Here is a 20,431-nt window from a genome sequence, read left to right on the forward strand (position 1 = left end):
TCTTAAATTCTGCATATTATCACCACATGAGGAGGGTAGGACAACCATGCAGCGATTAAGAAGATATTGCCTTGCTGAGAATAATGAAATGTAATATTATGCATTCAATTTGGTGTACTGTCATAACACAATTAGCAGATTCTTGCTAATACATAAGTAGTTATGTATGAATGACAGATGACATTGAGTGAGGTGGTCTAATAAATGACTCAGCCATCAAAATGTGAATTGTATGCAAATCTGAATGGTAATGACACGTTTCAGTCAATATACACACATGCTCAATATTGTATATTACCAAAGCCTAACGCTGAATCTAACATACATCACTTAACTTCAGTATTGGGAAATCCGAGCCATAACAAAGTAGTAACTGGTAACATGTATGAATTCAAAACATTACAAATATTGACATTCTCTTGGTTCCATCCATTAACCAATGAATCCATCTTCTATACTGCCTCATCCAAATAAGGATTGCTGGGGCAAATCTCACGTTATAGCTCTGATATTGATCCATTCATCACCAAAATGTTCAGCCCAGACTCGAACCAATGACCTTCACGCTCTGAGACAGAGTGCCAACAAAATCAACGATGCAAACAGTTGTGTAGCTGCCGTTTCTCTCTATGCCGGGTATTAGCTCTTCAATCATCTGTGCGCTAAAAGAAGGCCTCGTTCATCCTAAACTCATTCATTCTCCATGATGGTGATGCGAAATACATCTGGCTGTCAGTCAGCTCTTTCAAAGATCTTTTCAGGACCTGTGATGTGTTGACTTGCCCTTAAAAACCTCAAGATTGTTGCCGTCTTGTAGATGTTTTACTGAAGTTTGTCGTCACTGGCATTTGTTAGATTAGAACAAGTGCTATTATGCCAGTTTTTACATGACAGCTTCCTCTTCACATAAAGGCGATGCGGCTGAAATACCAAACTGTAATAGATTCTACAAAGTCCGTCCTGAGCCGAAACAGACCAAAGTATTGTATGCGACACTGTTTGACTTGTTCAGCTGAAATAATGAGGACATGAGTCATTAGAGCAGCGGTAGGCACTGCCGGCCCTGGAAGTCCACAGTCCTGCATATTTGCAATGTTGGTGAAATAATACATGTGACATCGAAAAAGCTCTGCAGAATGCCAAACAAGGGTTGTTGTTTTGGGTTTTTTTTTTATTTTGGGAGCAAGACAATGGTCTTGATGTTTCAGCAGGAGTGTCACGCTACAATAATACAAGCATGTAACACATCCCCTGTAGCTCATAGCTGCATTCAGACTGTTTTGTTTGCCGTTCTGTTCTGTTTACCCATTCTTTCTCCATTTTCCCTATTATCAATCCATTTTGCACATTTCAGTAATACCAAGTAAGGTGAAGCAGGTGGGTGAGCTAGTTGCTCAACAATGCAAAATATCTGAGAAATAATTATAGACCTATTCAATCAAACACTAACACTGATATACAGTGTATTAACCTCAACACTGAGTGCCTCGGTAAAGCTATTGCTTGAATTTAAACATAACTTAATCTCTCCATAAAACAAGCACAAAGAGTGTTTCACAGTTTCTATGTGCTTTTGATATAACTTTCTGAGAGTATGAGCTGCAATCTTATAAAAAAAGTCTCTCAAAGCCTGAAAGGACAGGTTGACCTCTTCATTAAAAATGTAAAATCATCTCGCTATTAAAAACTGCACTTCTTCAGCAAATCCCTCCCAGTGGTCACACGGATCATGACATGCAAAGCCATTATGGATTCCAGCACAAATAATGGCCTTTAATAGGTTTTGGGGGCTTCGCCAAACAATCACTCTTGTGCAGACGATGACGTTGACACATAATTGTGGGTTGGTTGGATGAATGCTGGTAATGAAGCAGGGACAATGATCAGTTTCTGTAATATATGTGGCTTGTTGTCACTAATGACCATGGAAGTGAAGTGATAATGGTGTTGCGGTCACAGCGGGGACTCTTCCAGCTTTCGACCTCGTCTGACAAGATGAATGCAGGGTACATGGGAGAATAGGGGAGGGCAATAGGGCAATAACAGCAGCCAAGTCCTCAGGGAGGCAGTATATGTGTAGCTAAAGAGTGTAGGTGGAAGAAGAAAAGATGAGGCGTAATCTGTCTTCAAGTACACTCCCCCCACCCCCTCTTGTTTCTTCCAACTCCATTGCCATAGAGACTGCTTCCAGGGCAGGAAGCATGAGCTCACGTGTCCCGCGTGTTGTGCTCTCCCTACATGAATTAGGCAGAGAAACAAACACACGTACGCTCGTTTATGAGGAATTACCTCCCTCGGGATTCCACGCAACCTAAACCCACAGCGAGTATCGGCCGTTTGGGCAGCTGAAGACTGTCAGGAAGAGCGATGGTGGCTGCAGAGGCTGCGTGTAAACAGCCTGCAGGGTACCTGCAGTGGCATGTAATTGCACATCATACAGAAAGCACGAACTGTATGTGCCTCTGAGAAAAACTCAGTGCGCTGACACACTGACAGCAGCTTGGTAATAAAGCAACAAATGAGTCTGGTGCGACGCTGAGAGAATTCGTAACCGTGTGCTACCGTGTTCCATCTTTCAATAATTTATTGTTGGAATTTCCCAGCTCTTCTGAATGCACGATGAGTCTTCTCCATTGCAGATAGATTTTTGTCAGGAAACACTCCGTTCAACCGCCGTTGTGTTGCATTGAGGACAATGTCTGCATTGTTGCCAATTTAGCAACGGCCTCATTAGATGAAGCGACACAGATTGTTTTTAGACAAAAGTCTAACAGAAGATTCTTTGGAAGGATGTCAAACCTTCTAACTTGACAAACTGTCATAAATTGCAGGGTCTGTTTAATTTTGAGAAACTATTATTGTAGCCTTTTCTGATTCAAAGCATTAGCTACTGCTTTGCAGTCCTTCTACACTCAACTTATTGCTGGTTTTAATGGAGTGTATGGTTGTTATATACGTTTTATATTTCATTAACAATGTTATATATTTTTTTAATATTATAAATATTTCATTGTGCACACCTTAAACACACTGCTGTGTTCCACAGTTGAAAATGTCCTTCTCCAGTTTAATCATCTTTTGGATAGGTTTGAAAATTGAATCATGAATCAGCAAGTTTGATATGCAAGGTAGACAACCAAGTATTACACCTGCATTGCAATTAAGGCAGCAGACCAGAAAACACAACATTATGATTGATACAAACTTTCAGCATGATGACACAAATCTCAATTAAAATGAACATTCATTGGTGTATTTATATCACGGAAGAAGATATTAACTGCTGTTTTCAAGCAGCCAAATCAAAACCAAACAGAAATTTAAAGTATATTAGCATATCAACCCTTCACCTTTGGTTCTAAAAGAACAACTGATCAGCATGGCTGCAGCCTGATCCTACACATTCCACAAATCTGAGGATCCTCAGCATGGATAGTTGGACACCGCCACCATTAAGCAAAGCATCAGCAATATGCAGTGACATTGTTTGAGAATATGGCTGAGGTGCACAGTGCAGAGGAGAAAAACAAGGAGAGCTGTCAATCACTGTGAGACAGCCGAGATAACTGAGCTGGACGAAAACCGCGACCCTGAAAATAAGGCAAATAACATAAATAAAACATTTGGTTTCCAGCAGAGAGCAGTGGGAGTGTTGAGCACAGAGCTGTAAAAAGAAGACACGTCACTGTCAAACATTTAAACCACAGTGTTGGTGCTGAAGGGACAGAGACGAAAGGAAGCCCTTACTGTACCTTCTCATTATTACCTTTATGTCTGTATAATTAACAATCACTACTGTGGAGACAATGAAAAAGGCACATTGCCCAGTAAAGATTTTTGTTTTAATGTACCTTAAAGTGCCTCAGATCAAGTCGATGAACGGTCCTTCTTCTAAAATTAGTGAACTGGCAGAAGTGTCAGGCCCCCAGCAATATATTTTAAGTAGTCTCTTTTATTTGACATCACTGTAGTCTGTGAGCCATCAGCACCAATCTGTGGACATCCGGCAGACTATCAAGTCTAAAACGTGAGTAGGGTGCAAATCCAGAAACCAGACAGCATCAATAATAGGTTAATATGTGTTATTTTCAGGAAGAAACTCCTGTTGGTACGAAGGAACATTCACACGTAGTCACAATCAATGCATCATGAGGCCACATGGCATATTGAGCCTTATGCTCAATATGCCATGAAGCAGCCATTCACTGAACGAATTCAGACTGTAATTGCTGGAACAGCAAGAACTATTATAGTCATAGTATCATCTTCGAGTGGCAGCGACATACACCCACATGAATACAAACATACATCATGACCACCACTGGCGTCCTTGGCTGAAACACTGAGAATCCATGGATGCTGTATAAACTCCGCGTGAATAAACACACAGCTTTGTGACCTCGGGGAAAACAGACAGGTTTGTTTTAGTGCTGTGGAAAAGAGATATCAAAGATTCGACAGATGCTGGACGCCATATGGACTATTTGTCAGGCTGTTGCAGGCTCAGAAACAGGTGAGCAGCAGGGGCAGTTGGCCAAGCTGGAGGGCACAAGGGGTTTAAAAAAAATCATTTGATCTGTGATATGAGAGGCTGGAACTTGCATCCATCCTGATAAGAGTGGACTGTGACGCTGCAGGCTCTGATTTAACCTGCAGTCACTTCCATTTTCCATAAGTTCATTATTAACTCAAGTGCTCTTGCTTTGATAACTGCATTAGCATAAGCGTTGACATAGCAACAAATGCAAAGCTCATCTGCTCAGATATCACCAACCAATCATGCAGCTCCAGATGTACCGATTCATATCAATGTTTCTCATAAAACTCTTCCCTTAAACAACACATTAGGCTTACAGGCCACAGAAGAGCCATCTGAGCTTGTAAACAGATCTCAGGCAGAAGATAATTTTACATTTTTTTCGATCACGGTGTTGCTTTATCGCCTCCTCTGACAAAGCAAATGGTTGAAAATAGAAAAGGTCCCATGCACCTCCTTCTGAAGTGTGCCTGATACAGGAGCTGTGCTAAAAATACTACACTTGGACTTGAATACTCAGAAGCAGAGCTGCCTTTGTTATGTTCGGCTTCTGTTCCTCTGAGCAGGATCTGAAACTTCCATTGCAGAGGGTAGGTGCCTGATAGCCTCATTACAGTGTGAGGAATAGTAGAACGAGCTGTGGGCCAGCCACGGGCTCTGGGAAGTGTGAAAGTACCTTGTCAAACAGATAAAGGATCCAATATCCTCGGGAGGAGTGCAAGACTTTGCATTGTAATTATCTAGAAGTGAGGCCAATCGCCTTAATGGGAGTTAGGTCGTCTGCGGACTGAAAACGTCAATAAGTAATGGCAGCAAAAGGTCATTTATAGTAGGCGGCTGCACTTGAACAGTGTGTAAGCTGCTGGACATAGGGACAAAAGGTATGTGTCTTGTCTGCTGTGCTCATGCACAGTAAGCCTTTCAAATGAAAACGGAAAACTTTAGTTGCGTTTTAGGTGTCCGTTCTGTCCGGCTCTGTGTAGACGGAAGAATACACAACTTTTTGAAAATGCTGTTACAGTAAATAGCCACAGCGTCATAAATAGTTCCAACAATGTTTACCTTCAGAGTGTCATGACTCCCATTCATATTCTCTTTAGTAGTTTTAAAGTTGAGAGTCACCAGGAACAACAATTAATATCGATCGCCTGATGTTCTCTGCACATATGTGTGGTTTCATTACAAAAGCAACTAAAAGCTCCGGCGAGTAGCTCAACTTCAAAACTAACTTCTTTTTCAGCGTTTCTGTGTAAAGGGACATCGTTTTCAAAATGCTGCTGTGTAAATGTGAAACTTTTCTAAAACGCCAAAACGATGCATTTTCATTCATTACACATTTCAATCATTTCACGACATTGTCATGTAAACAGGGCCTTGTTCTAAAAGAGAGGTGCTTCAGAGTTTTACCTGGAGTCAGCACAAAATGACCCTAAGATTTCCTAAAACATCACAGTTAAGCCAAAATGCTGGTGGACAAACACATTTGTTTGAAAAGATAAAAGCGGGATCCAACAAAATGAAACATTTCAGAAAGTGCTTTACAACGGTTTTGAGTTAATGTATGCAGAACTAATTTTGATAACCTCACCAGGCTAAGCTTGAACAGCACCCCCAAAGATCGGTTGGAGGAAATCCCAAGGCTGTCTCTGATCTCAGGCTTAGAACGACTTTGTTAAAAACACCTTATGAGTGAGAGCAAGTGCACTGCAGTGGAATTCATTATAGATCAGCCTGGGAAAGGCACAGTTTCAAAGCAGCTGTTACAGGACTTTCAAGGTCTGTTCAAGGAGCTCCGACACAAATGTTGGAATAAGAGTACTGTTCACTTTTGTTGGTGGCCTCGCTGTGAAATACAAGAATACTCTCCATGACTGAAGTTATGATGTCAAGAGTGTCGAAGCTAGAAAAAAAAAAGGAAAGGAAAAATTGCATAAAATACACAGTATTTATATTCCTTAGAAGATCAAAGATATGAAAATAAAACATGAGTATATCAATAGATAAGTTAAAAAAAAAAAAAAAGGATGCAATTTAGAAACTGTACAGAGAGTCAAAGAGGTTTTCATTCACTCTCAAAATAATGTTGGGGCAGCAGTCACTTAAGTGGAGTGGCTTGGCATCCATTAAATATTTGACACAGTGACAAGATTAACAGGCTGTCTGTGGTTGTACGACTCATACCTCGAACCCTTCCCACTGTAGGACCACTGTCACCATCAGTGGCTGAAATAGCAGTATATACAGTATACCTACCTTTAATCTGCTATTTGAAGAGCTTTTCCAAGCATCATTTTAAAAGCAGGGCATCAGAAAAAGCTTTGATAAGGGAAAGCATTGTGACTTTTTGTCGCAGATACAATCCACATTTGAGTAACGATGGACAGTGATATATAGGGGCCTCTCATTTGTACTTCTGAATGAAAACTGTCCACTTCCCAGCTGTATCCATCCAGACGTGTCTCATTATAGATCGCCTCATCTTATTGAGTAAAACTTCCGAGCGTTTTGAGTTCCTATTAGTTATACACATAATCATTTTGTTGATGCTTAACTTCCTTAGGTGGCCATCAAGATATTATTATGCAGCTCCTCTTTTCAACCACAGAAAATATATCAATACTTTGTAAAGGTGAGGCATGTTTTAAAGATTCAAAGAGGACACTACTGTGCCAGAAAAACAAGGTCAGTAACCATCAGCTGGATATGTTTTACAAAGGAAATGACCCTTTTGACAATGTGCTGAGATGTAAAGCCTTGAAAGTTATGGACTCAAAGCACATGGGGGTCCTTTGTACGCAGCAGGGTCCACATCATGCATAGTGCAGTACGCTTAGTCCGAATTACTTAGTGAGAATTAGCACAAAAGCAGATAACGGCCATAAAAGGAACACTTGCATGTCTGCACGTGCTTATAGCTCAATGCTTAGGACTTCCCTGAGGAGCGCAATCCAATTTTCAGGAGAAACGCAGGCCCAACAGACGATGCACTCAAGCAAGAACCTCTGCTGAGTGGTGAAGGAGCCTCTGCAGAGCAGGTCTGCTGCTGACATGCAAGTGAACTGACAACATCCTGCCTGCAAAATCTCATTATCGACATTCTGAAGTATTGGCCGAGAATTCTCAGAAATCATCCAAAGGACAAAGCTATTAGAAACCCTGCAGTGACACTTCATTAAAAGTATGTGGCAGATTCACTGATATGTTTAATGACATTACTGTATTGTTGAAAGTGGTCTCAGTCTATCACAGTAAAAAAAATGGCTGTTGTTGCTCATTGTACCTTTAGGGTTTTCAGACAGCTCAATCACTAGCATGAGTAACATTTCTGCAGCTTATTTTATCTTGATATCAAACTTGGCATCTCTGTGGTATTCAGCTGCTATACAGACATTTGGTCAAATGTGGCACCTGAGCAACAGCTATGTTCAAATAAGTAAAATGTTATCGTTCAATATGTTTTAAGCAAGAACATCGATGTTCTTTGTGACTCTTACAGCTCCTGTGATCCACAGCCGCTTCATACTGAGTGACAGTTTTTTTTTCATTAGCCTTTATTTAGTCAGCAAAACCACATTAATAATCTCTTTTACAAGTGTGTCCTGGCAGCAGTACATACTGTCTTTGAAGTTGTCTTTGAATTGATTAAATCTGTGTCACTTTCTGAGAACAGGACATATGATGTTAACCTGATTTTCCCTTTTTATGACATGAGCAAAAGACAGGCTGCCTCAACATGAAGATACTCAGTAACATAGACTGATGGTAATAAAGGGGGGCTTACAGCCATCTGTGTGAGTGTGGCAGCAGCTCTTTGTAGATATTTTTTCACAAGGAAATGTTTCAAACCTCGACTGCTTTACATGAAAATGCTGTCGTGTCACACTTTGGCATTGTGTGACTATTTATGGCGCCAGAAAAAGTTCAACCAAAATTGGAGCTGCCTCCATTCACTTCTAATTCAACAACAATTCAAAAGATAAAACATTGATAGTGTCGGTGTCAACACATCACTCGAACTAGCTGCTGTTAAAGGTTTTAACTTTATCACTGAAAGTGAACCTGAACACATCCCAAAACACCAGTGTACCTTGCACTGTAGACTCTGTGATTCAGAATAAGGCTGTATGATATCAGGTAACCTCGCAATATGTGATAATCTCGTTGAGCATTGCAATAACAACATGATGTGCAATCAATACAAACATTTATGCAGATGATCGTATGGTCTTTGTAACGTGAGATTTAGTGGAATGCACCAGTGGATATCTAGTGTAGGACGCCACATGATCGCATGTCAACATTTGGCCAGGGCATGAATGCACAGTGCATCAAAACACAATTTGTTGCAGTTCAGTTTGCCTATGATGATATGGATATTGTGTGATTTTTTTTTGTGATATATTTTGCAGCCCTAGTGCACAACAAACCCAGAGCAAACGCTGTGGTTTGGTGTCATTTTGGATATTCTGAGAAATGTTTTCAAGGAAGCGTCTACAACAAATGCTCTGTGCATCTGCACTGGGGGTGTAAGTGTGCAGTTTAGAGCATTACACAAATAAAATTGGAAGCACTCTGAGCCCAGTCAACAATGACTGCTGTCAGGCCATAAAAATTTAGAACAACAAATTTATTGAGAACTATTCTCTGGACTTTAAAACGAGGGGCCAAGTTCATTCCCGAACAACAGCAACATGATGGTGAAGAGGTACTGATTGATTCTCTACTTTGGATTTGAAAAGCTTGAAATAACACTAAACATTCCTCATTCCATGAATGTTATATGAACATTGACCTAGCAACATGCACGATGTGCACAAAGTAAAGCACAAACAGTTCACACGCTGTTTTGAGCATCCCTCGATACCTTGTGTCGCAAACAACTTCCTGGTCTCAACCCACATAACTGAAAATGTTAGATCTCTCACTGAATGTTCGTGCACAGTCAGAAGGCAGGAAATGCATCTAGAAAGAAGTTGATAAACAACCATGCTGTCTTTTCACCACTCATTGTGGTAAATGATCAAATTTGCCATAAAAGCATCCGAGGAGCTCAACGTCTTTGCCACAACAAGTGTTGAAAAGGCAGCCCAACGTGATCATTCTGTGTCGTTATCGCAACAATGTTCCACATGATGGCGTTTAACTGTCAAAAAAAAACACATTCATGGTATTTTTCCCCACATACGTTTTGTGCAAGTTTCAAAGTGAGATGTGCTTCATGTGCGTTGGTGCTGGGAGGAACGTTACAATCAGTCCAGTTAACCACTGCAGTCACAATCCATGCCATGCAAGCATGATGCTGCCATACACTTACTGGGCATTGGTTGAGTCCATACTGTACTCCTCCTGATACCTGGATGCAGCACACATGGACACAGATAGGCACAGGTTAGGAGGGGGTGGGTTTCCAGGAAGCAGGAGGGGTTAAGGGGCAGGGACGGGGGAAAGGGTGCACAGCAAGAAAAGAACACCACTCACAGGGTGTCACTGCAATATAGTAGTATTCACTTGCACTTGGGTGAAAATGCACCCAATTTATAACCAGGAGGGAGAATCTTTCAAGTTTGTGCAACCACATGAACCAATTCCCCTCACACTATGTAGGTAATAGGTAGAAATAGCAAAATAAGATGCCATTGTAACTTGATTTGCCTAGAATAATGCATCTAATCTAGCATTTAAGTGGTTATTTGTTTGTGCACAGTTGGATGTCAAGACTTCTCCACAAGGGTCATATTGAGTTCAACTCCAAGCACAAGTAAATAAAAAAATTCACAGTGGGAATTGGCTTCCTCTTCGCATGACGGGACGCACAAAATGTATTTCTGAGGGAAAACTCAGGCGAGGTAGGCTAATCCAAAAACGATGCCGCCGCTCACTACAGAACAGATGGAACACTTAATGCAAACCACAGAGGGAGTTACAGGACACACCTTCAGGGTCAGTCTCAGAGGCTGCCATACTGAGATGACCATGGAAACAGGGAGGTGTGTGACACTGAGAGGACTGACAAACACACACTCATTTATTGGTTTAAATGACAAATCAGGTGGCTGAACGAACAGTTTTCTATGATGCAGAAGCTCCGAGAGCCATACACCGTTCAGGCTGACTTTATTCAGAAACGTGCTACTGAAGGCTTTTGCACACTGGCGGCAAGAGTCAAGGAATAAAATGACGATGCAAAACTGAGGATTACAGGAAAGAGCTCTTCAATGCAAATTCGAAAAAAATTAATGATGAATGAAAATGTTTAAATAAGTTTGCAATAACACATTCTTAAAAAAAGAGCTGTGCTGAAATTGTAGAAGACGAATGATAGCATACTTATTTTGCTGCAACTTTCTCTTTTGTAATTTCAACACAATAAACACCTCAAGTGTCGTTATTAAGACTTGAATGAACAGGATAAATGGTTTTTTGAATGCAAAATCTTAATAAATGAACGAGTTCAGAGAGAATGAACTGATGCCATTTTACAGCTATTGTACTGATATTAGTGTGAAAGCAGGAGGCTAACTGTCAATGTCAAGGTATAAAAGTGTGCTTTCAGTGCAATTATTTGGTTATACACTGGATGCTGTACGTAACAGGAAGAGCATCAACTCCTCAGTGGGATGCCAGTGTCCATCTGGCCGCTCGTTTCACGGTGCTTTAATGAGCACTAAAGATGCTATCTGGCTGTTAAGAGCTCAGACAGTGTGGAAGCGAAGATAAACACAGGACTCCCGCACCTCCATTACCTTACAACAGACACACTCGGCATGGAGACTCTGGTTAGTATTGGACGGAAGACGCAAAGACATTCTGAAATATTTACAATCAGCAGTAAGCAGCATGTTGTCCTTCACACCGTACCCGAGAGCAGATCGAAGCTAAACACGAGGGATAACAAAGCGAGTCTCACCTCGGTGGAGCAGAACTGGACTCGCAAGTTGGAGCTCAGCATCTGAGACAACAAGTGCAAAATGAGCAGCACTTTAGAGCATGCTTTCCATTTACAATCAATCGCGGAGATCAGCCTCGAGGGCTGACCGGTGGGAGGACGACTCTCACGCACAAGCACGCCATCTCTGCAGCAGATTCAAGGGCAAATGGGATTTGTAGTTTTCAATCTCCTCACATTCATCGGGACAGATGCCAATAAATAGCCTTCGCCTCACTGAACTCACTCAATGGAAACATATCAAGGCAGTAGCACCCCAACGGCTCACCTGTTTAAGAAAAAAAAAATCTAATAGTATTTGTGAGTGCTTCTGGTGAGCAGTGCATGCCCTCTGCATGTTGTTCCCCTGCTGACTCTTCAAACATTTTCACTGGTGTGAAAAGAAACACTGGACAATGAGATGCTTTTAGTTTACCTGGCTGGCTCTTTGTTCAACCTATAAAACACAACACACCATTACTCACACACGAAATCTGTCTGCAGGTATGGTGAAAACGCAAGCAACCATAGCAACAACGCCTCTGCTTCATGCTACCTCCCAGTGACAGGAACTCCGAAAATTCTAAACTTGAATATGACTTCCTAATTCTCGTAGTAAGGATTCAAGATCCTTAACTGCAAGAAGACCTTGGTTCAATTCAGAGCCTTTCTGAGTGCAATTTGTATGTTATTTCTGTGAGCGTTTGGATTTTCTTTAGTTGTTTTGAGTACGATAATCCAGACCGGCTTGTAAGGTCTTTCGCACCTTCACTTGCTTTTACGTGTGAATGTGTGTGTGTCTGATTGTGTGTTGGCCCTTTTATAAACCAGAGAGTACACTGTCCACCACTCATCGTCAGCTGGAATTTCCTCCAGCCGCCTACAATCCACACTTGGAATGGATGGATGGTTGCATGTTATACACCTGTGTATGTATGTGTGTGCATATATGCATAGCATAATGACTTTCACACAAGTATAATAGAAAACCAATAAAAAAAACCAAACTGTCATATTCTACATAATCCATAAATTTTTGTCAGGACACCCCACAATGTGATCTGTAAAAGTGTCATCTCTTAATAAAATCCAATTTGAGAGCACAAACTAACCTGAATCTAGACTTCAATCAAACACTATTTCCGACAGAAAGTCTGGCAGCAATAGTTATTTAATGAAGATGTCAGAGTGTTATGTGCATTAGACGAGGGTCCTCAGTTTAAGGAAACAGGCTGGAGTTCTATGGATATTGTCGCTATTATTCACAGTGATGTTGCTGTTTTATAAACGAACGCACTGTTTGGACATTGTTCATGTTAAGAGGTTACAGAGGTCGCTGGTCTACCGCCATTATCTGTTGGCGTTGACTAGGTTTTCTTGATAAGATGTGATGCGGTGCTGAGACAGCAGAGCCTCACAATAACAAACACACTGCTTGATCAGGGCAGCAGCTGTGTTGCGTCAGACAGAAATTCTGCTTTTGTCAACGGAGTCTGTGTGACTTTGAAGCGAGCAACGTGACATAAGCAGAAGCCTCAGTGCTGCTTTGAAGGTAGCATGGCTGTTAGTGCCAGATAAGCTGGTCTGTGCCTTAAAACTGCTCATCTGCTTGAAATTTCAGATGCATACACATCTTTAGGGCTGAGAGGGAATGGTGAGAAAGACAAAATCAAGCGAGCTGTTGTCTGAGCCGAGAAAACTCAATGGTGGCGGAGATCAAAGGATGACGAGGTTAACAGGAGATGACTGAGAAAACCACTGGCTACAACCAAGGTCGACAGAAAATCAGACATGTGAATGTTCCAAGCAGGGGAGCTACGACAGACCACCACAGCAGATGTCACTCACTGTATGAAGAAGAAACAGAATACCATTTAGAATAAACACCTGCCCACGGGCAGGCTGAAGATTCTTGAAATAAAGGTGACTGAAGGATAATTTCAGTTGTGTGGATATGTTAGATAAGGTCTTGACACTCGTGCATTTTCACTTGAAACATTATCATATAGATGGATCATTCATGTTGAAGTACAAATTTGCACCAGCTAAAACTGAAATAAAAAGCATTCAACATTGCTACCCAGTATACAACACAAGCATCACTTGTATGTAACATAGTGTCCCTTTAAAGTGGTCATTTTTACAGTCGCTCCTCTGAAAATGTGTCTTTGTAGCTCAATACGTCTCTTAAATAAGGGTGTGCATCTTTCTATACACTGCACATGAACATCACTTCAAATAATCCCTAAAAGACATTTACCACAATAAATGTGAATGAATTCATGTGATGTAACATTCATACTGTTCCAGATCCACCTTTTAGCAATTCCAGAAGAAAGTAAATCATTGTGGAAAACACAGTATGAAATAAATCTATTAATCCTTGTGTAGCTAAATACAAACTTCAGCATTTGTTATTATCTGTTTGTTAAAGTGTCCTGTACTTGTAGCCGAACTAGAGGTTTCCCTACCAGACATTCCCGGCCTGTTCATTTGATGTTCCTAATGCATCTTTATGGCTGCACAGACTTTAATTGCTTTTTTATTGCCTTGTATTAAGGAGCTCTGTATGTGCTTTATTTAATTTTTTCCATAATTGTGATTGACGGACTTATCATGATTGCTCTAAATATGATTATGGAATCAATGTGCACAAGTTCTAACCAAACTATTATATCAAACCATTTTCCAGTTTAAACTCCCACGACAACTCTTGGGGGATGTTGGCGTCTTGGTTTAATGAAAATAATAATGAATGACATCCCCTCAGGACTACATTAGAGCCCCCTCATTAAACCTTAGGCACACTACTTAAAATGAGAGTGTAATTTTTCTAAGAAAGTAGAGTGCTATAAATAAACATTCCCAGAAAAAGAGGGGGAAGACACAGGACACATACCTTAAGTCATTGAAGGAAAAAAATAATCAAGTCTGCCCAATCAATTACAATCAGAGAGTGATTGAACAGAATTTGATAAAAAAAAAAAAAAAAAAAAAGGAGAAGCACGTAGCTGTAAAACCTAATGCACAATATATTTGGAACAATGTTTTTAACTGCAGACTAATTCCTCTGAATAATATTGAAAAGTTGCTAATGATAAAACTAAGTATAACAAATATTACAAACCCCACATAAAACACTGAACAATAAAGAGGATACTGAAGCACTGTGACTGTAAACAAGATGAGAGAGGCAGATATTCACCGAGCTGATTTTCTCATGATGAAAATAAACATGCTGCTGCCCCCTCCTAAACAAAATCTCATTTAGCTAATAAATGAAGAATGATTGCCTTCGCATGGTACCTTTTTCTCCAGCAAATGGGATTAAAAGGGTGCAATTTGTAAAGCCGTGTTTCTTCTACCTTTCTGAATTTTCAAATTAAAAAATGTCCCTTTAGAAAAGTAAAAAGAGTATTTACAATTTTTTTTTTTTTTATTATAATTTTTTTTTTTTAGAAAGGAACATAATGGAAATGTGAAATGATTTAAAAGGCTAAGTTATAGACAACTGTAAGTAATGGTTGAACTTATGCATCAACGAATACACAAACACAAACAGATTTGCTGTTTTCACTTGAGAACATAGTAAACACCTTAGTAAAGGACTCACAATTTTACCATTTACTAATTATGTGATCTTGTTCTGTGAGGTTCACTCTCGAACAGAGAGGTTGCAGCTCTGCTTTACTTGGATTTTAAACTAATTAATTTGGGCTTAATTCAGTCTGCCAGTAATTACTGAGGCCCTGTTAACAGTGTTTTTGCACTTTCGTTTCTGAACAGTTTTGCGTTTACACGGCACATGTTTTGAAATCGATGAAACAACCGAAACACGGGAAGTTATGTGGTTTTATTATTGGGCCACTTGTGGGTGCTGTTGTTTTCGTCATGAACCCACATACAGAATACGCTCGGGGTCGAGATGGTGGCGGCGACTCTGGACGTGCGTCGGGTCCTTCTTATGGACACTTTATTCTGAACATTTATTTCCAAGACTACATCAACAAATCTGTGCTGCTCATTGTGTTTTTAGACAACACACTCTTATTGTGGTGTTTGCAGAAATACCTCCGTGTCAATAAAGGCACATGTAATTACAGTATTTTACAAAATCTTTTAATTTGCGCCCACATGTTCTCAATAGACACTTACCCTGAGGCTTGCACTCACACACTGCGCGTCTATTGATAAAATATTGGGAACTGTATGGTATTTACAACAGCCCTGTTTGCCTTGTGATGGACTGGTGACCAATCAGGGGTGCACCAAGCTTTCCCCCACAGTCAGATGGGAACCGATGACCCTCAGTTGGATGAAGCTGTATACAAGACGGATGGCGGAGCGGGTCCCGTCCAGCAGAGATCCCGGTGCACCAGAGCAAATCAAACCCATCACTTAACCTTTGGGTTATTGCCTGGGGTGCCTGTGAAGATGCTTGCAGCGTCAAAGCCAGTACGGCAGGACAAGCAAAAGAGAGTCCAAGAAAAGCACGAACATTTACGAGATGAATGTGAGCTGTGAGGGAGAGTTCACAATCAAACTGATTTAAAGGCTTTTATGAAATCTGTCCGCGAGCTCAACTTAACTAAAAGGGAATTATGCAGAAAAACACCAGGGAGGAATTGAAACTTTTGTTTTAGTGGACTCAATAACCCAAACTCTAAAGAAATATGGATCCACCGGCAATTCTGAGGTATTACGTGCAAAAAAGTAAGTAAACGTCCAGATTTTTTTCTTTTAATGAATTTGTACCCACCAGCTTTTGATCTTTTCTGAATATATGAAATGACATTGTACAAAAACTAAGTATGTATTGAACCTTTGAATCCACGACATTAAACAAAAAGACTGTTTATTCTGAAGTCATGTCCAACACTTTCTACTCCTCTTCGATATTGAAGTGTGTGAAATCATCTAAACAGCTCTCCAATGATGTCAGAGCAAAGGTAGCAAATGCCTTTCTTTTTGGGAGGAAATTAGAAATACTAATCCTGATGATCTGAAAACAAATTATTCCACTGTTAAGCAAAATAATCTGCACATGAAGTGGATTTAAATTTGAAGCGCCCAGACAATTCAATAGTTAATAGAAGTCTTTTTTAAATCGATTTTAAATATTTTCCTTTTACTCTGAGGTGAATATCTTAAAAAATATGAGTAATCCCACATTGCTCAAACTCCATTTATACTGTGGACATCAACTATAACTAATAGTCAAGTCCACATTTATGCTAGCGGAAGCCTCGCTGCATAATTGCTAATTGTTAAAACTTTAACCAATAAGGACCCGAGACTACAACCATCAGTACATCCCCTTAAGATCAGGGGTGTATCTGTGTGTGAGTGTTTCAGTGAGTCGGGCTTTGTTTACACGACAACTATCAAAGTGAAAGCGCATTGTTTTCGTTTCAGGAAAATGTTGCGTAAAGTTTCGCGTTTATACGGCAATGTTTTGAAAATGATGTCAGTTTACACGGAAACAGCAGAAACACTGAAAACAATGTAGTAAGCATACCTGGCCACGAGTAGGCGCCATTGGTTGTTTTTGTAATGAAACCACACACACACACAACGTCAACAGACTCCCGAAACGCACTGAAAGGTTTCCTTTTAGCTTGATAACTTTGTCGCGTAAACAAGGCCTTATTGACGGCGTCATCTAGATGTTCTATTAAGCTCCAAAGAGAGTAATAGGTAAATGTAGCTAGAAACTCGAAATGGTAAATATGAAGATTGTCAGAAGTGGGCGTTGTAGAAACATCAGCAACTGGTGCATAGTCAATGAGAATTAGCATACGCTGCATCTCATGGCTCCAACTGGGCTCTGATTCATCACAACAAAACAAAACAAGGCTACGTGGCCGCCAAGCCAAATTACATCTGCAGGACTTCATCAGTTCTGACCTCGTCCTGTGTTGAAAACATTCTCAATCACTGTCCTGACAAACCACATCTTCTCTCCTTACTGCCAACAGTGTTTAGGTGTCAGATAGACGTTGAAGAAACTGATACACACAAACGCGAGGGCAATTCCTCTGCGCTGTAAATTGTGCTGAGATAAATACAATCTTTATAGACCGTGTCCTGCGACGGGGGCCCGATTATCGATTACCCTCACTGAAATCTGCATCCTGTGGCTCTCAAGTCAGCTTGACACAAATCCCATGCTCATCAACATTTCACAACCCGGAAAAGCTTGCGGATTATGGATGGCATCCCTTTCAAAACTGTGTGGGCTTTAGAAACACAACAATGCACTGTGATTTTACAAGAAGACACTGATGTGACAAGAAAATGAAAACGGAGGCCATTTACAGTCATTTACTTCTTCACTTCACATATGGGTATGGCGCTGTTTGGGAAAAGTAGTGAGCGCACCGCGGTGGTTGACAATGGTGAAAAAGGGCAGCGGGCCAACAGACGCATTAGATTTCACAAGCCGGACCAGTTGCAGATATACTCTGTATTAAATTATCATAGAAATAGTGCAGTACTTTGATAGAGAGCCTGTCAAAGTTGAATATCTTTGAAGTGAGTGGCAGCTAATCTGATCATTGGCCTCTGTGTGAGAGTGAGATCATTTTAACAAATCTGCAATTAACACTACAAACGCCTACAGCCCCATCACCCTCTCATCATTCACCCGCAATCTTCATCACTTTTGAAAAAAATCACAAACTTTCTGTCACTTCCTCTTGGCTCTGTCTTAATCAGCTTGCATCAGAGTGTCATCTGTTAGTGTCGCTGTGTGTTTGGTGGAAATGACGAGCGGCTGCCACATGCACAGATGTCAGCCTCTTCATTATCGCTGCCATCCTTTCTAATACAGAAGCGATGGCCCGGACTGTGTGGTTTTATGTGTCTGCACATTCATCTACACTCTATCAGCCATAAGAATAATAACAGGTCATCCATTTTCACTCAGTTGGATCAGGCCACGCTGGCCAACAATTATTCATCCCTCAATGAACCACTTTTCCTTCCTGGGATCACTTTTGCTAGATCCTGAACATTGCTGACCATGAACACGAGCTGCAACTTTTGAAGATACTCTGATCTTTAACGTTGTGAACAAAAGTCCTCACATACTACCCAACTATTCGGGAATGTCCAATGTTCCCAGTTAACAGCATTCACATGGCAATCAAAGTGGGATCCTCTCAATTTGACAGTGTGTAATATTCCCACTGGGAGGAAAGGAACTTTTTCATTAGTATCAACATGAACTTCAAAGTCAGCAGTCAAACGTCTTTAACTCAAAATCCTGTTCAAGCCATTCATAATTTAACTTTTTCTGTCTGCCATCTACGGAACTGCTGCTGTATTTTCAATTCTTGCCAGTTATATAAAGATAATCCCTTTGAAAGGCGTTGAATAAGGGAACAAAAATGACTACAAAGATGGCCCTGATTCAAGGCATTGCTGTGCTCACTTCAAGGCAAATCCGCTTGCATTTTCAGGGCTTTAGAAACCACAGCCAGCTCTCTGACAATTTATGACATCCCACCAGGTCTGTCATCCAAAAATATAGCAGTGAGACTGAAAGAGAGAGAGAGAGAGAGAAAGAGAGAGAGAGAGAGTGATTTGTTCCCAGAGCTTTGCTTTGCGGAGGTGTTTTGTATTGAGCTAACCAGAGTACAGTGGTTTCACATGAGCACAACAAATATGAAAGAGTGTGTGGTGGACTTGGTGGTAGACAGAGGAAGTAGATGTTTAGTAGCACTTTAGTGATATTGACCACATAGTGCCATGATGCCAAGTTCATGATTTGTAAACACAAATATTTGTTTTATTCTACATGCCCATTGAAAACTATTAAAGGTGAAGAATCAACTTAGAAACTACTTGGCTTTAACCTAGTTTTAAAGAGTGAACGTATTCTTTTTAGCTTTACTGAAATTCAGAGTGATTACTAAGAAGGGAAGAAGTCGGCTACCTTTTGTGTAAAACGTATTTTTGTTTGGGGACAACATACAAGCCAAATACATTTTGAGGGGGTTAGAAAAAAATAGCAAATATATAATGAGTTACTTGTACTTTTCATGTTTATTTTTTTTTTTCTTCATATTTTTCTATTTTTCTTTAAATATATATTAAATGGACAACTGTGGTTTGTGTGGATGATTTATTGTATAGCACCTTCATCTTCTGAGTGGTCTTTTAGTGTGTGCTATTTCTTTCCCTCCTCAGGAAAACCTGTTACGCCTTCTCTGCTCCATCTAATCATCTCTGTCCCATTATACTTCCATATCCCCACCGGACTGTGCAACATAACCCACCCACAGGATTCTGCGACTTTCTCTCTTTGTTTATTTATTTATGATTTCTTGATAACCTGATATGCAGTATATGTATAACAAACAAATACATACATCCTTCTTTCATGGCTTCCATTTCTTTCCTTTCGATTGTTTCCTATTCCAAAAATACAACAGATGATTCAAATATTTTGTTGAGGAATTCACGTCAAGCAACTATCTTCCACACAGTTTCTTTTCTGGCTAATGTGGGTAAAAGCCTGTTGCTTCTCCGTTTACAGCAGGCATTCCTTCACAATATGATTTGGATGCAAATACCACTTTGCTGACAACAACATTGCTGCTGCTGTAAATAAAACTGCAATACCTCTTTAATTCATATTAAATAATTAATACATTTATGCTGTGGTCTTGGTGCAGAAATAATAACTTTCAGGTATACAATTTTTAGCAAATCAATAATTATACTGACATTTATACTAACATTTTGTTTTATAACGCTACATAAAAATCACAAAGAAATGCATGGAACTTGGATATGCTCCAAATGCAGATACATTTTTTCCTGCTACTACATCATTTGACATTTACAGGTTTATTCAGTCATAAAAATGTAATTCTGTGTGATTGATAGGCATCTTGTCCTCAGTGTACCTTGTTCTCATTCCAATGTGAGCAGGTACAGACTCCTAACAAATTTGATTCATG

General features: G+C 40.2%; 1 protein-coding gene across 1 annotated transcript in view; it reads right to left on the bottom strand.

Annotated features, from left to right (window-relative positions):
• kcnt1b (potassium sodium-activated channel subfamily T member 1b) overlaps positions 1-20,431 on the bottom strand; it is a gene marked incomplete at both ends in the record, with an annotated part of 81,377 nt that overhangs the window by 34,774 nt on the left and 26,172 nt on the right. The window contains one exon of the mRNA XM_080499952.1: positions 9,852-9,890. Within this exon, the coding sequence (XP_080356078.1) occupies positions 9,852-9,890 (39 nt within the window). The remainder of the gene's footprint in view (positions 1-9,851; positions 9,891-20,431) is intronic.

The sequence above is a fragment of the Blennius ocellaris genome, assembly GCF_963422515.1.
Source record: "Blennius ocellaris genome assembly, chromosome: 7".
Classification (NCBI taxonomy): domain Eukaryota; kingdom Metazoa; phylum Chordata; class Actinopteri; order Blenniiformes; family Blenniidae; genus Blennius; species Blennius ocellaris.